The sequence below is a fragment of the Semicossyphus pulcher genome, unplaced genomic scaffold (genome assembly GCF_022749685.1).
Source record: "Semicossyphus pulcher isolate SPU_LCO1_2020_fin unplaced genomic scaffold, fSemPul1.0.p SCAF_11, whole genome shotgun sequence".
In the NCBI taxonomy this organism is placed as follows: domain Eukaryota; kingdom Metazoa; phylum Chordata; class Actinopteri; order Labriformes; family Labridae; genus Semicossyphus; species Semicossyphus pulcher.
The window spans coordinates 17,686,778-17,701,653 of record NW_027211615.1 but is presented as its reverse complement, the minus strand read 5'-3'; the positions used below and the strand labels follow the sequence as shown (position 1 = coordinate 17,701,653).

Genomic DNA, 14,876 nt, shown 5'->3' with positions numbered 1-14,876 from the left:
GATCAAATTTACTGGTCAACATCCAAATGAGAGGGACGATGAAAGAGGAAGACAAAGGAAACAGAGGTCTGCAGTTTTAATCTGAGGGGAAAACGAGGGAGTCAATATGGGAACGTAAAGAGAAGAGAGAAAGAGAGAACCGAGGAGGAGGGCGAGGCGCACAACAGAACCAGGGGGAGTTAGAGGAGAGAGGAGAGCAGAGGAGGGGCCTTTCATACAAAAAAGGCTCTCTTTAAACTTATAGAAAAGAAAAAAAAGAGCAAAAGAAAAGCTTCTTCTCGCCTCCTGGACGCAGTGTCAAACCCAATCAGTGTCTGTCCTGGCAGCGCTGCTCGTCTCCCAGGCACCGGCTCACAATGGAGGCGAGCCTGGGCCGCCACACCTCTCACTTCCAATCTGCGTCCTCCAGGACAGGCCTGAGAGCCGGGGGCCGCGGGGAGGCACAACAATGCACCTCAAATGTTCAAATTCTCATAAAAAAATCCCAGTGTGGCGAGAATTGGATTAACTAGTAAAAGTCTAAAACCTTCCTCCAGTAGCTTTAGATCAGCTCATGTTGATTTGGACAGCTAATATCAGTTCATATTGTGCAGAAGGTGACGCAAGTGTGGCTTAGGATGAACAGCAGTGTAGGTAGTTATTGTTCTTACAGATTCTAAACACAGGTGGAAAGAATGGGACTTAGTGTCAGGGTGCGTGTACGTAAAGCCAAACACAAACATGGATAAACTGCTCGACGATTACAACGACCAACAATCCCTGAGCTGCCGAGTCCCGCGCTTATAAACGTGAGCAACACGGCTTGATCCTTAAAAACCTCGCCACTCAAAAATAAAAATGTCTGTCTTGAATAGACACCCCCCTAAATCGCATTGTTGAGCAAATCCCGCATTAAAAGGAGAGAGTAACTCTGCATTTATACTCCTGAAGACTTTAGTTAAGCCAGTGCCTCCGCCACTTTGCAGCGCGGGCTTCATCCAGCCTAAGTAAATCCGTCTCTCAATGGCGATTGGCTGAAGCCGAAGGGGCCATCTTTTTCACACGCTTCCTCGGCTAGTGTTTACCCGTCACCAAACAATGGCTGGTTACTGGCAATTAAACAGCATTTTGCGAGGAATCCGTGGCAGTGGTCTAATGGCATTACTGTTGGATGATTCAATCCTTGAATAGTCAACAGGATTTTGCCTCTCACCAGGAAAATACTGCTTCATCGAATTACCCGTATTACATAGATTTACCCAAAGCTTATGATTCAGGGTTCACAGATTACTGCTGCTCTAAAGATGGTGGGGAAAGGAGTGATAGGCCGGGAGGGCGATGACTCCAACGCATCAAACAGGAGAAACATTTGCAGATTTAAAGATTATTAATTTACCTTCTTTTCTTTCATCTTTCTTTAAACACAGACTTAAATAATGGGATGATGCAACTCTGGAAAAAACTGTTTCCACACATGCATATAGGAGCCAAACTGCACATTGTGCCCTTTGACCTTCCGTGGGTCGAGTCGGGCTGGGCAGCTCGGGGAACCAGGAAGACCGGCCAAGTCCATTATCTCACAATGAAGGGCTAATTACCGGGCCGGCAAGCCTCAAATCACACGGCAGCAGACTGCCTGTCTCTGTCCTCCGCTCACCCAACATCTTAATTGCTCTTTTATTCTCTCTCTGTTTTTCCCGTGCCTCTCTCCCCGACTCGCTCAGCTCCTCTCGCCTCAGCCATTTCGCACATAAAAGCAAGATGCTAATTGCCTGCTATGGAAATATTGGGCCTGTGATTAGCCAGGCAGAGGGCTTGGCTGGCCTGTGTGATTTTCTCCGCCTGTACGAACGAGCGTGGAGCCAGCACGGAGAGCGTGGAAATAGCAAACTGCAGCGGCCGCTGGTGAAAGGGAAAATTCATTTTTCTGTCATTCACATGCGCGGCAGGGTTCAAAGTGTGAGCATTGTCATTGTGCTCCAGTGGCAATTTGTCAGACTGCTATGTTGGCAAAATGTTGATGGAAAATCAGCTTGAAGAAAATTACAGGAAAATTAGTTCAGCTGCTTTCAGGCAGAGTTGGAGTGTTGTTATCACGGGGTAATTATTTTCCTCCTTACAGTTTAAATATCTGGACAAGTAACTGTCAACCCTGAGATATTAAAGAGAGAAAACAGAGTGATCAAACGTGTTGGTGTGAATGATTGGTTGTTTTTTGTATCTTTAATGAGTAATTTACCAAAACTCTCTGACCCTGTTTTATTATCCCAATCTGTAGCCGATTTACTAATAATAGCCGCTCATAATCAGCTAACAAGACAACAAGGGCTGCTGTTAATAGACTCCATCTTGAGATGCACATATACATGGAAATGAGACCCAGTGGGGGAATTTGCTTCAGAGTCTGCTCCATAAAACATGCCCTCTTTCTTATATTTCTTATACAATATACACCGACTTGTTTGTCCAGCACATCCCACAGATGCTCCATTGGATTGAGATCTGTAGAATTTAGAGGCCGAGTCAACACCTTGAACTCGTTGTCGTGTTCCTCAAACCCTTCCTGAACCATGTTTGCTGTGTGGCAGGGCGCATTATCCTGCTGAAAGAGGCCACTGCCATTAGGGAATACCGTTTCCATGAAGGGGTGTACTTGGTCTGCAACAATGTTTAGGTAGGTGGTACGTGTCAAAGTAACATCCACATGAATGGCAGGACCCAAGGCTTTCTTCCCATAGTGCATCCTGGTGCCATGTCTTCCCCGGGTGCGCGACACACACTCACCCAGCCATCCACATGATGTCAAAGAAAACGTGATTCATCAGACCAGGCCACCGTCTTCCATTGCTCTGTAGCCCAGTTCTGATGCTCACATGCCCATTGTAGGCGCTTTCAGTGGTGAACAGGGGTCAGCATGGGCACCCTGACTGGTCTACGCAGCCCCATATGCAACAAACTGTGATGCTCTGTGTGTTTTGACACCTTTCTATCAGAACCAGCATCAACTTCTTCAGCACTTTCAGCTACAGCAGCTCTTCTGTTGGATCGGACCACACGGGCCAGCCTTCACGTCTATAAACCTTTGCTGCCCATGACCCTGTAGGTGGTCCACCAGTTTTCCTTCCTTGGACCACTTTTGGTAGGTCCTGACCCACTGAGATAATCAATGTTATTCACTTGACCTGTCAGTGGTCATAATGGTATGGCTGATCGGTGTATACTCTAATAGTTAGTTAATATTTTTATATATGTATTAATAGTTAATATTTGTCATACTATGTCTGTCTTGCATGATGATGCACTGATGGAAACGGCAAAGACTCGTTCTTTTAAAGTGATACAGCGCACCACATTTAGGTTTAAATCCCTCTTCATGTTGGGAAGATAGTGCGGAATGATGTGTAGGAAGTACAGATATTTGTGTTTAAATGTCGGGGATACAAATAAAAAATAAGTATTCAAGTAAAGTAAAGTTACTAGAACTTTACTAACTTTATTTAGGCACAGTAACTAAGTATAGAAAAAATTGGGCCTACAAACTAACACAAGTAGAGAGAGCTGCTTCTTAAAGCTGCACTGATTCCGTTTCTCTGAGACGGAGCAGGTGCAACATTTCCCCTCTGCCTCTCCTCCTATAGAGCCTACTTGGTAATCTTTAGCTCTTTCCTTACACGTCACTTGTTAGCAGGTTATTTCAGTAACTTTTTTTCAGTCAGAGTCACCTGCCATTTGACCTCGGCCTTGTCCCAAGTACCAACCCAAAGCTTTCTGAGAAGCTTGGCGGATATTGAAATGCTCTTTCAGACGTTTTCTCCTCGCAGTGCTTTGTCCACGACGTTGGAAAAGATGGAGACGGGAAAGAGGCCGCTTTTCCCAACGATGGGAGCAGTGGAGTTTTTTTTGGGGGGACAGAGCAGTGATGGGGGGAGGTTTGGGGGGGCCAAGAGGGGTGCAGGTCGGCTGTTCAAAGGCTGGCTTTTTGCATTGTTGGTCAGTTGGGGATTAAGGTCCTCTGTGCGGCAGAATAGCCCCTCTAATTAAAAAGGATAAGAAGGCAGAAAAATAGCGAGAGGCACGGGAGGAAGCAAAGAGAGAGGGAGAGGGGAGAGCAAATTTGCAGAGAAAAGAAAAGAAAAGAAAAACTGTTTTCAGTGTCACTCCTGCAGCCGGGCCCGTCGATTCAGACTGGATTAACTTTACACTCCTCCTCCCTCTTTCCCTCTGTCACTCTGTCCCCAAATCTCTTTCTGTCATTCTTTCTCTCTCGCAATTTCCGAGCTTTGTTCTCTGCACTATATTTCTTTGAAAGTACAGTTAAAGGAAGCGTTCAAAGCATTTGGATGGACCTCAAAATAAGCTCGTTTTTTGAAGGAAATCGCTCAACAAAACTTTGATTTGTTGCAGATATTAACCAAGAAAAACACTGTGCTGCAGGTTTGCAAGGAGATATTTTGCATGCATGGTGATATTTTGTAACCCAGCTACTTGCACCAGCATGTGTGGGTCTGTGTGTGTGTGTGTGTTTGTGTGCTGCTCAGTATTTGCCATCATCACAATGTGAATAGAGTTGCTGTGTGCTGTGCCCCAGATGCTGGCTGACAGTAGGTGGGCTGTTTGCCGTGGGGATGCCAGGTTGTGTTTTTGTTTGGCCCTCCTCTGTCCCGCCTGCCTCCCTCCCCTCACCCGATGGGGGGTCCTAGGCTCCCCGGGGCCGGTCCCTGCTGACCAATACCCAGGTATGAGGCCTCTCAGTTTGGCTAACACTAGCCGCAGGCCGCGGGAGGTTAACGAGGTACCAGCAGGGACAAGACATTCAGCCCTCCCCTGGGCAAAGCACAAGTGGTGGATGTATCTCAATGAAGGGCATGAATATGATGTGATACAGGCAGGAGGTGGAGGGTGCAAAGGGGATTAGATGGTCATAATAATACTGCAGGTGTGATATAAAACACTCATAGTTGGCTAGCTGAGACAACGTTTGCAAAAAGTCACTGTATTAGCAAAGTATTAGCATTGTGCTAGCTGTTTCTCAGGTGCAGTTAACCAAAAGCCATCCTGACAGTTCTGGGACCTTTGACGGGAACAAAGAGAGGAAAAGAGAAGACTTTAAATGATAATTTTGTTACATTGTTATGATGCAGGAGTTCACAAAAGATGTTAGCCTGAAACTTTTATAAAAATAAAGAGTGTTAACTTACTGTTTCATTAGAGAATTAGCTTGTTTAAAGAGCATTTAGTATTGAATGAAGATGATGTACAACTTAAAGAACAAAGGAAGAAAAAGAACCTGTTGAGAGAAAGTAGGAAGATGTTTGAGCTTTTAGTGCTGGCATGTTCCTAGCTTAATAGCATGTTAGTTAGCTCACCCTAAAAACACCATATTTCACCTGGATGGACGTTGCGTTGCAGGACGTGTCGGTGTCCAGCTCCGTGACTGCCACAGCAAAGTTGTTTCTCTTCACCGAGTCCCCTGTAAAACCAAAAAACACTGACACTATTATAAAAAATGATGATGTGACATCTGTTGGTCATATTGCAGCTTCAGTAATGTTTTGGTCCAAAGTGCACTGTGCCTGTAAGATGCCCAAAAACTACAACCGACTAATGAAACTATCACAGCTGTCTGTGTCTGTGCTGCTTTACCCAGAAACACCTGCTGTGTGCAGCTCATGCAGACTCCTCTGATAACACTGTAGTTGAACATCCAGGACGCTCCCTTCAGTTTGTAATCATCAATACATGTATCGCTTCCTCCGCCACACCTATCAATAAATCTATCGGTGTGAGTGTGCAGATGGTAAGAAGCATTCAGAATGTCCAAAACAGCCCACTGTGTGTGTGTGTGTGTGTGTGTGTGTGTGTGTGTGACAGATGGGGTTGGCTGAGAGGGCCAAGACATTGATTTGACCTTGAGATGGACAGATGAACTGAAATGGTGCAAAAACTGAGGATTTAACAACAGAGCAACATTATTACAGATAAACACACAGATATCTGGAGTCGTGCATCTATTCTCACCTGTCTTTGTGTTTCATCTGTGTCTGCAAGAGCTCTGACTTTATGCAAGTACAAATTAAATCACCAGAACGCCCCTTTAACTTAATGAACTTAAAGGAATAATAAGTAGGATTTTTCTAGAAAAATAAAATATAGACTTTTACAAATATAATATACTATAAATCACTTATGTGCCTCTATACACATGCTGGTGAGTGTGTGTGCAGACCCTTGTGAGACCCTTCCCTCTGCATCTATTCTGTTGTTTTGCTTTGCACGGGACGTTTTCAGGAGGGGCGCTGTTGTGGTTCCCTGAGCCAATCACAGCGTACAGGTGAGTGTGGGAGTGGTTCAAATTAGCAACTGGGCCTCATTCAGACCGGCGAACATGGCGAAAGAGCGATGCAGAGCTGGCCTTCTTTCTGTTGGACAGGTAGGTGCCTCAAACCGGGTAGGACAAGCTAACCGGCGGTTAGCATGCTAGCACAAAGGTAACCTTGATGCTGTGGGTGTTAGCTCGGCGGGGTGGGCGTGTTCTCGCAAGAGAGAGTGAGAGTAAGCTTCTGGTGACGAAGAGCCCAGGAGGAGGGGCCCAGCTTGAATGTGTTGTTGACATTATACTTATATATAATATACTTATTATATTATTATACCTTTAAAATGGTATCGGGCAAAAAGAGTGATAAAAATGAGAAGAGCTATAACAGTTAAGTCACATGAATCCTCAGCAGCAAACACTAAATCCAAGAGCCGTTTCCCACTGATTGATTCATAGATGATATGAATGCAGGAACCAGATACTCTTTATTCATCACGTTTTAAAAAAGAAGATTTAAATGTAGAATTGGTGATATCTTTGAAACTTGAACACCCTTCTTTAGATACACTGGTAAACTTACAGATTCTGTATTAAAGGGAATGATTGACTACAGCCCCGATAACTGGCAGAGGGATACTTTAGGGGTCTTAGGGCTGTAAAACTTTTAATATGTATTTTTATGCATCTTAAAACAAGGGTAATAAGAAACCGAATTTTCCTTAATATTTAATAGATAAAGACTCTCTGACACAAATATAGTTATGATTTTTCCTGTCATATATGTTCTGTAATCATCACCAACCAGTCGTACAGAGAGCAAACAAAAGCAGCAGGAGGAGGAGGCAGCCTGTATCATCAGCCCACTGTGACAGAGTGTGATATCTCAGTCCCACGATTCTTAGCTTCATTTTAGTCTCCCTGTAGCAGCAGGAGAAAGCGTGACTCCCTGGATTGGCCCCGCAGACAAGGAGGAGGGCAGATTGCCACAGACATTAACAAGAGACTTCACCTTTTTACAACCAGCAGCCCGTTTAGCTCAAACGCTCCCCGGGGCCAGGAGATATTTTCTGATGAATTATATATCAGAGCTGAAGATGAAAGCGCTCAGCGGGAGCCGAGAACAACAAGGGAGCAGAGCTGTTAGGCTGTTTGTTTTAGAGGAGCTCTCAGGGAAATAACACTTACAACTCCTTAAGGCCAATACTGACCAAAATTAGGCCTAATTATACAAAATATCATCCGTTTTTTTCTCTGATTTTAATGTCTTATTATCAGAACTGACTTTATGTTATTGCACAAGACTATACACAATATTGTGCAGGTTTTTTACATTAGGTTTTTATTAATAAGCTGTTATTGATTTTACTCTTCTTGTCTAAACCCAGCAGTCTCGCAGTCTGTTCATCTGGCATCTAGACTCCTAATTAGTTCTCTAACCTGCTGCTTGTTTGGGAGCATCAGCCACACCTCACAGTCTGAACTGGTGGAGGCAGAGTTTGTCCAAATGGAATAAAAACAGTTCATAAAAATGAAATTTACACTGGATATGGACGGTTGGATTCAGGAAGTATATAGAAGATTTGGCTGTATTGATAATGCAGGACAGATTTTCTCTTTAATCTCCAACATGCAGCGAGTGAGGCTGGGCAGAATAAAAGTCGCACACTAAAAAAAAAAAAAATAGACACAATTAAGTTGCCATTTTTTTTGTTTTTGTTTCTTCATCGTTGTTTTTTTATACCAAAGTGTTAGTGGGGGGTTACATCTTCACGGGCCACCATTCCCCCCTCCCCTTAAATCTCCTTTACAGGGTTACACAGACTCAGACCGTGACAGATCCCCAAGAAGTTATTTCCACTTCTTGCCACAAAAAAAAACCCACTTCAGAATTGCTTGCTCAGCTTTTTTCTTTTTTTTTTCCTCTTCAAATTAAATCTGCAAAGCTGCAGCTTAAATCTTCCGGTTATTCCTATTATGAGCGAGGTTTGTGTTATGTTTTAAAAATGATCTGATAGAGCCTGAACTGCTCCCTGCAGGTGCTCCGCTCTGATTGGCTGCTCTTAATCACTGCATCACACCTTTATTGGCATCTCGAAACCGGAACACGATACTTTTTAATTACTGTAAGTATAGGGTAATATTTTCTTTGTTCTTACATCACATTATATTATGTCATTATCAGGATATGGTAGCATATAGTGAAGGGGACCAGCGGTGCTTCGGAGCAGGCCACGTTCCTCCAGCTGCTGCATCCTCTCACACCTCTGCCCTGCATCATGATTTTTTCTCTCATTTCCATTGGCTGCATATATTCCTCTCAGTCTCTCTCTCTCTCCATAAATACTGAGCATCTCTCAGATTTATCCGCATCCAACGAGCTTAACCGAGAGGAACTAATCAAAATCCCAGACCGCGCGCGCGCGAGAGAGAGGAGCGTTTAGAAAGAGACGTTTTAAAAAAGAGTCGAACAAACAAAGTAAGTGCTTTTCTTCCCTACATTTTAAGCATGTGGATATTATTTAATTTATTTAGGGGACATTTTTTTTTTTGGACGGTAAGAGCAAGCCGGCCACAGCGCGCTGGAGAGGCACTGAGCCTACAGGGAGGTAATTGGGGAGGCGTGTTTTAAAAGGAAACTTTTCTGCCTCGCGCCTCTGTGGGCTGCAGCGAGGAGGCATTCAAGCGATTAATAGCAGCCCACAACTTCAGATAATACACTCTAACCGCTGCGGTTTGACTACACACTCAGTCTGTGTTCATGCAGAGGAGGGAGGGGAAACCCACCCAAAGTCAAGTTTAAGGTTCATCTTGTTTTTGTTTTTTAAATATAATAAACTACAGGCTTTATTAAATGTATAATAATTTATAGAACAAATGTTTGCTGTAACTTAAGCTTTTGGAGTGATGTTTTAAAACGAAAAACTTTATTTGTTTCCGGTTTTATTTTGAAAAAAAAAAAAAGATTTGCATAATAACCATAAAAACGTGTTCTTTTGATTTATGATAACGATTGGAAACATTCAAATAATAAATAACAATTATTCACGTAAAGCCATGCAATCGCACAGGAGCTCTCTGTGCCGAATAACATTAATAAAAATAATAACAATATTTACGTGATAATAATTCTTCGTATGACCGTGTCAGTTTGGGAAAGTGAGTGTCAGAGTTGGTTTGAGCGGTGTTTGGGGGGGTTCGGGGGGGTGCTGGTTGTCTGGCAGTCAGCTGGTCTGATTAATACAATGCACCTCTTTGTTTTATTTTCGTGACGCAGAAAATTGCGGAGGCCTGAATGCGGAGTCGTGGCTGGCGTCCTGTAATCAGGCCAGCGCGTGCCGTCCGGATTATCTCGTTAATTTCTTACAGAAAGAAAAAAAAATCTCTTGTAGCCAATAATAATTACTGACTGCATGGGCAGGAGTTTATTATTATTATTATTATTATTGAACGGATGAGGAGCAGAGTGACAGATTGAGTATTGAGGAGTGGCCGTTATTGGCTGTATAAGAGGCAGAGAGAGAGGAGCACCCAGGGGTCCTGGGAACTTTATTCTACAGGTAGGTGTTACTGGGGACGTTAGGAGAGGCCTCAGACAGCAGCATATGGTGTGCACACTAATTAGCTATTATTAATAAAAAACTGAAAATATTAAGACTGATTAAACATTGGAGTTTTATTGTGTGAAGTATGAAGTCTCCTTTACGCTTCTAGGCCTGACAGCTGCATGGTTCTCTTGAGAAATATATGTTAAAAATATATTTATAATAAACTGAATATTTATTTCAATGCAGTAGATTGCGATTTTAATATTCAAGTTAATATATTAAGGCCATAAATTAATTTAATATCCGATGAGAGACCTATTTTGTATTTAAAACATACAAATCTGTGTCATAAAGAATAAATTAATAAGGGTTATATTTTATATATTTATGGCCTTATATTTATATAATATTGCTATAAGGATAAGGGTTTTCCTGTGTGTCATTTTAAATGTTATTTAGGCAATATTAGTCTTTGTAAAAGTTTGAATAATCTGTCTAAAAAACGCTAAAGATGGTAACAGATTCATTCGTCTTTTCACCACATCATACGTTTCAAAGTGGAAGAGTAAACGTGCCCTGTCAGACTTTATTTCCACAGCGCCTGCAGATAAAGCAGAGGGCCATCTCCTTGTTTGTTTGGATCGAGATGAAGTGTTCCTCTCTAATCAACACTCCTCGATAGTCTCACCTTCCAAATCTAATTACCGGGAGCGATTCATTAGGAGAGGAGGGGGACTCACCCTGAGGAGGGTCGGTAATATGTCCACGCTCACTTCGGGGGAATGCCTCCGTGTTTCTAATTATTTGCTAAAGTTGTCCTTCGTATTTTAATTTCGTTACATTTAAATGTACAAGGGTTTTAGTGGAAACAAACAATAGCCTGGAGTTATAGAAATGAAGATGCTGAGCTGGATGTGAATGCGCGCTCAGTTTGCAGTATTGGCCTCTTTGTTTGCGCCCTAAAGTCTTTTGTTATCAGCATTACTTATCGGTCAACAGTGGGCTTTGTTTCTGCAAATGGCCCCCCAATCAGCTGTCTATTTAGCTTCGCCTAACCTGTGGGTATATGCTAATTGAGAGCCCGGTTGGGGCCCACGAGTGTGCGCATTTTAACGACAATGTTTTGTTTTGGTGCTACCAGGAGAGGAGTGTGTTTGGGGAGGGGGGTGGTAGTGGTAAGGGGCGGGGTTATAGTAGCAGTTAGTGTGTGTGTGGAGGTGGGGGGGGGGGTGATGGCGTAAACGCCTGTCAGCCAGACAGAGCATCCTCAGTCCAGCAGAGACAGCTGGGGGTCTCCTCTCGGCTTTAAGAGCCCCGCGAGTCCGAGGACGCCCACTTCTCCAAAGCCGCCGCGGTGCGTAAAGGCTGCGCGTAAAGAGCAGCGCACACAGACGAACTAAACGAGCTTCCTGTTTTTTATGTTCCGCTTCAGGTTGATCCGCACGAGGTGAGAAACCAAACGGACACGCGAGAGGATTAAAACCCTTTTTTTCTGGCACATTTTTTTTGTATTCTTCTTCGTTGGTGCCCTCTCATCCGGCCACCAGCATGATGTCCTATCTGAAGCAGCCGCCGTACACGGTGAACGGGCTGAGCTTATCCGCGTCAGGAGTGGACCTGCTGCATCCTTCAGTGGGATACCAAGGTAATACACCCCAGTGCAACCATTAAGATGGCAAAGAAATTGGATTGTTTTTAAGTGTAAAATAACCTGAATGTGTCTGGAATTAACTGCTTGTTTACATTTAATAACGAATCATGACTAACTTCATATTTCTCATAACATCAGACCATAAAGCAAAGCCTCATTAGCACCTTTAAAATCTCTATTTTAGCGATTAAATACTTAATTTATAAAATAGGGTCATATTGACATTTTTTGACAACTGTCGAGAAACAAGTTTCAGAACTTTGTATAATTTAAATCCGTGTTATTTCGTTACTCAATTCCGTAACCATTTTGTTCTTTATTCTTTTCAGGGACCCCTCGCAAACAGAGGAGAGAGAGGACGACCTTCACCCGGGCTCAGCTCGACGTGCTGGAGAACCTGTTCGGAAAGACCCGGTACCCTGACATCTTCATGAGAGAGGAGGTGGCCTTAAAGATCAACCTGCCTGAATCCCGCGTGCAGGTGAGTTGAAATAAATCTCAAACACACACACACACAGAGAGAGAAACAGAGTCAGTGAAGTTCAAAAACTGGTCAATTGTCCCGGAGGGGCGAGACAAGTGTCCTCTTCATTGTTAGAGATTTTCCCGTTTCAAAAGAAAATAATAATAAACGCTAAGAGCTACATACTTTTCTGAGGTGTTGATACAGGGATTATTTTGATTTCGCCTCTGATAACTTGAATAGTTTTCTTAGATTGACTCTTACACTGCAGGGTTTCTGGGGTTTCTTTAACCCTAACAGTCAAAGAAACATTCCCAAACCCCATGTTATCATTATAGAAATATTCACTTCATTAAAACGCATTCTCCCTGCAGGTTTGGTTTAAAAACCGACGAGCCAAACACCGCCAGCAGGCCCAGCAGACCCAGAGCGGAGCGCAGAAACAGGCCGTCACAAAGCCGGTGAAGAAGAAGTGCTCTCCGGTCCGGGAGGCCAGCTCAGAGAGCGGAGCCAGCGGACAGTTCACGCCGCCCTCCAGCACCTCTCTCCCGGCTGTGAGCAGCAGCGCTGCGCCGGTGTCCATCTGGAGCCCGGCCTCCATCTCCCCTCTCTCGGACCCCCTCTCCACCACCTCCTCCTCCTCCTCCTGCATGCAGCGCTCCTACCCCATGACCTACACCCAGGCGTCGGGCTACAACCAGGGCTACACGGGCTCCTCGTCCTACTTCACCGGGATGGACTGCGGCTCATACCTTTCGCCGATGCACCACCAGCTCTCCGCCGCGGGCTCCGCCATGAGCCCCATGGGCGGCAGCGGGGTCTCCAGCCACCTGAGCCCGGCCTCCTCGCTCTCCTCGTCGGCGTACGGGGCGGCGGGTCTGGGCTTCACCGGAGCTGCGGACTGCCTGGACTATAAGGAGCAGACATCGTCGTGGAAGCTCAATTTCAACGCGGACTGTTTGGATTACAAAGACCAGGCAGCGTGGAAGTTTCAAGTGTTGTGAGAGGAGAAAATCAAAAGGGACATTTTCCACACAAAAAACAGACTTTTACAGCAAAATAAAACCCAAAGTTGGGCGCGACAACTTCAGGCCCCAACTTCTACCTCCTCGTGCAGAACAGAGAAGCAGGACTGCATCACTTGTTGGGTTAATTTATTGAACATTCAGACTGATTTCTCCCCAACTTTGATCAAGGACACGGAACAAATGTGCTGACGAAAAGGAAAAAAAGGATCAAAAGAGTCTAAGTTGGGTTGAGTTTGAGGAGTAGGTCAGGTTTTCTTCTCTAAGCTCCTTAAAGACTCCCCTCTCTCTCTCTCTTGTCCTTTTTTTTTACTTTGTTGGCACGCTGAAGGGCCCCTTTGATCAAAGCATGAGTGTGTGTGTGTGTGTGTTGTAGAGAATGTGTGTGTGTGTGTGTGTGAGCAGCTCTGATATGAACCTGGATGCACTATTAATTTATGAGAAATATGTTTAGTAATAAGAGACAATCAGTGCGTTTTGCGTGTGCTCATAAATGTCCTCTATGTGAATTATTTCCCTCCATGTGTTAGATTTACTTTTTTTTAAATTGTGATTCTTTGTATGCAAGTTTGCCACAAACCCAGCTGTGAATTTGATAGATTTATTTCCATGTCTCGAGTGTTAAATGATAAATTATTAAACGGACATTAGATGGATGAAATAGGGATTGCAGGGTGAATAAAGTCAGCAGCATAAGGTTCACTGGAGCTGTAACGTGCTGTGAAAAGGCCACAAACACTAAATGACAATAAAGACCACTTGACTTGAACCAACTGTGTAAATCATCCATAACTTCCGGGTTTGTTCCGTGTTTATCACCTGTGTCTGCACACACGTCACATGTTTGTTTAGATCCTTATTACATTTCAAATTAAAAGTCCCAGTTGTGCCGAATTCCATCCACTGCAGCGCCACCAAACCTCATGATAATCTCCCCACATTTTAGAGTTTGTACTTCTTCATCTCTAGAGTCAATGATTTCTGTTCAGGCTGTGAGGAATGCGAGTTATGTTAGAGCTATGTTAATCCTGGCTCGTTAAAGAGGATAATCCAACATTTTTTATTGACGGCTGCTCTCTGGTTGAGGGCGCACCGCTGGATGGTTCACATGGAGAGAAGAGAAATGAGCTCTGGTGCGCAAGGATCCAGAAGCAGACGCGAGTTTAAAGACACGAAAGAAACAGCAGAAAAGGACGTGAAAATAAAGGGTTTAAACAATAAGTCAGTTTATGATGCACAAAGAGGAGTGGACATCAATTCAATCAGATATTAGCTTAAAGAAACAATTGCACAATTAAGGCCTTTATTTTATATCAAATTTAAATTCGGGGTTAAAATTATTTCCTACTTTTTATAATAAAATCATCAAAGTAAATATCAGCTGACATCTGTTGCAGAAACGTCCGGTTTTAAGAGGAGAGAGTATGAGGGCCTGCGCAGGTCCAGGGTCTCGTGCCTGGATTAAAGCCGTAGAAGAAGAGGGCTCGCGCTATCAGTCTAATTACGCTGTGACAGGAGACGTCAGGAGACTTCTTGTTCGAACTCTCGTGTGACTTTTTGCTGCCATTAGACTGCTTTGTTGTCCATTTGACCCCCAATTAGCACCGAATGACGCACGCGATAATAAACAAGCGAGCAGTCTGTGTGAACTTTATTAAACATTAGTCTACATGTTTTATTTATTTGCTATAACAGGCTATGTCTTAATCGGTTACATTGGCACGAGCCACTTAACATGTTATATGGCGCTATAAAAATGGCGACCTAAAAGTCTGATCTAAATAGATTAAGACAAAAAACAAAATAAAATATAAAACACTAGGAAAAGTGACGTAAACAATAATTCATGACAAACAATAAGCCTAACTGATGGTTGCAAAGTGATTCATATTGAATG

The 14,876-nt window shown here is 43.7% G+C and overlaps 1 protein-coding gene across 1 annotated transcript; it reads left to right on the top strand.

The window, feature by feature from the left end:
• Positions 1 to 8,687: 8,687 nt before the first annotated feature.
• On the top strand, positions 8,688 to 13,373 carry LOC138614092 (homeobox protein OTX2-like). Its single transcript, XM_069687348.1, has 4 exons — positions 8,688 to 8,771; positions 11,273 to 11,485; positions 11,821 to 11,972; positions 12,329 to 13,373. Exons 2-4 carry the CDS (start codon positions 11,389 to 11,391, stop codon positions 12,956 to 12,958), a joined length of 879 nt encoding a protein of 292 aa, XP_069543449.1. The 5' UTR covers positions 8,688 to 8,771; positions 11,273 to 11,388; the 3' UTR covers positions 12,959 to 13,373.
• The last annotated feature ends 1,503 nt before the right edge of the window (positions 13,374 to 14,876 follow it).

What these genes read in the sequence shown, in the direction of transcription:
- LOC138614092 (XM_069687348.1), top strand. Translation starts at nt 11,389, where the DNA reads ATGATGTCCTATCTGAAGCAGCCGCCGTACACGGTGAACGGGCTGAGC. An exon ending in TCCTTCAGTGGGATACCAAG is followed by an intron (nt 11,486 to 11,820) that starts GTAATACACCCC and finishes TATTCTTTTCAG; the next exon opens with GGACCCCTCGCAAACAGAGG. An exon ending in TGCCTGAATCCCGCGTGCAG is followed by an intron (nt 11,973 to 12,328) that starts GTGAGTTGAAAT and finishes TTCTCCCTGCAG; the next exon opens with GTTTGGTTTAAAAACCGACG.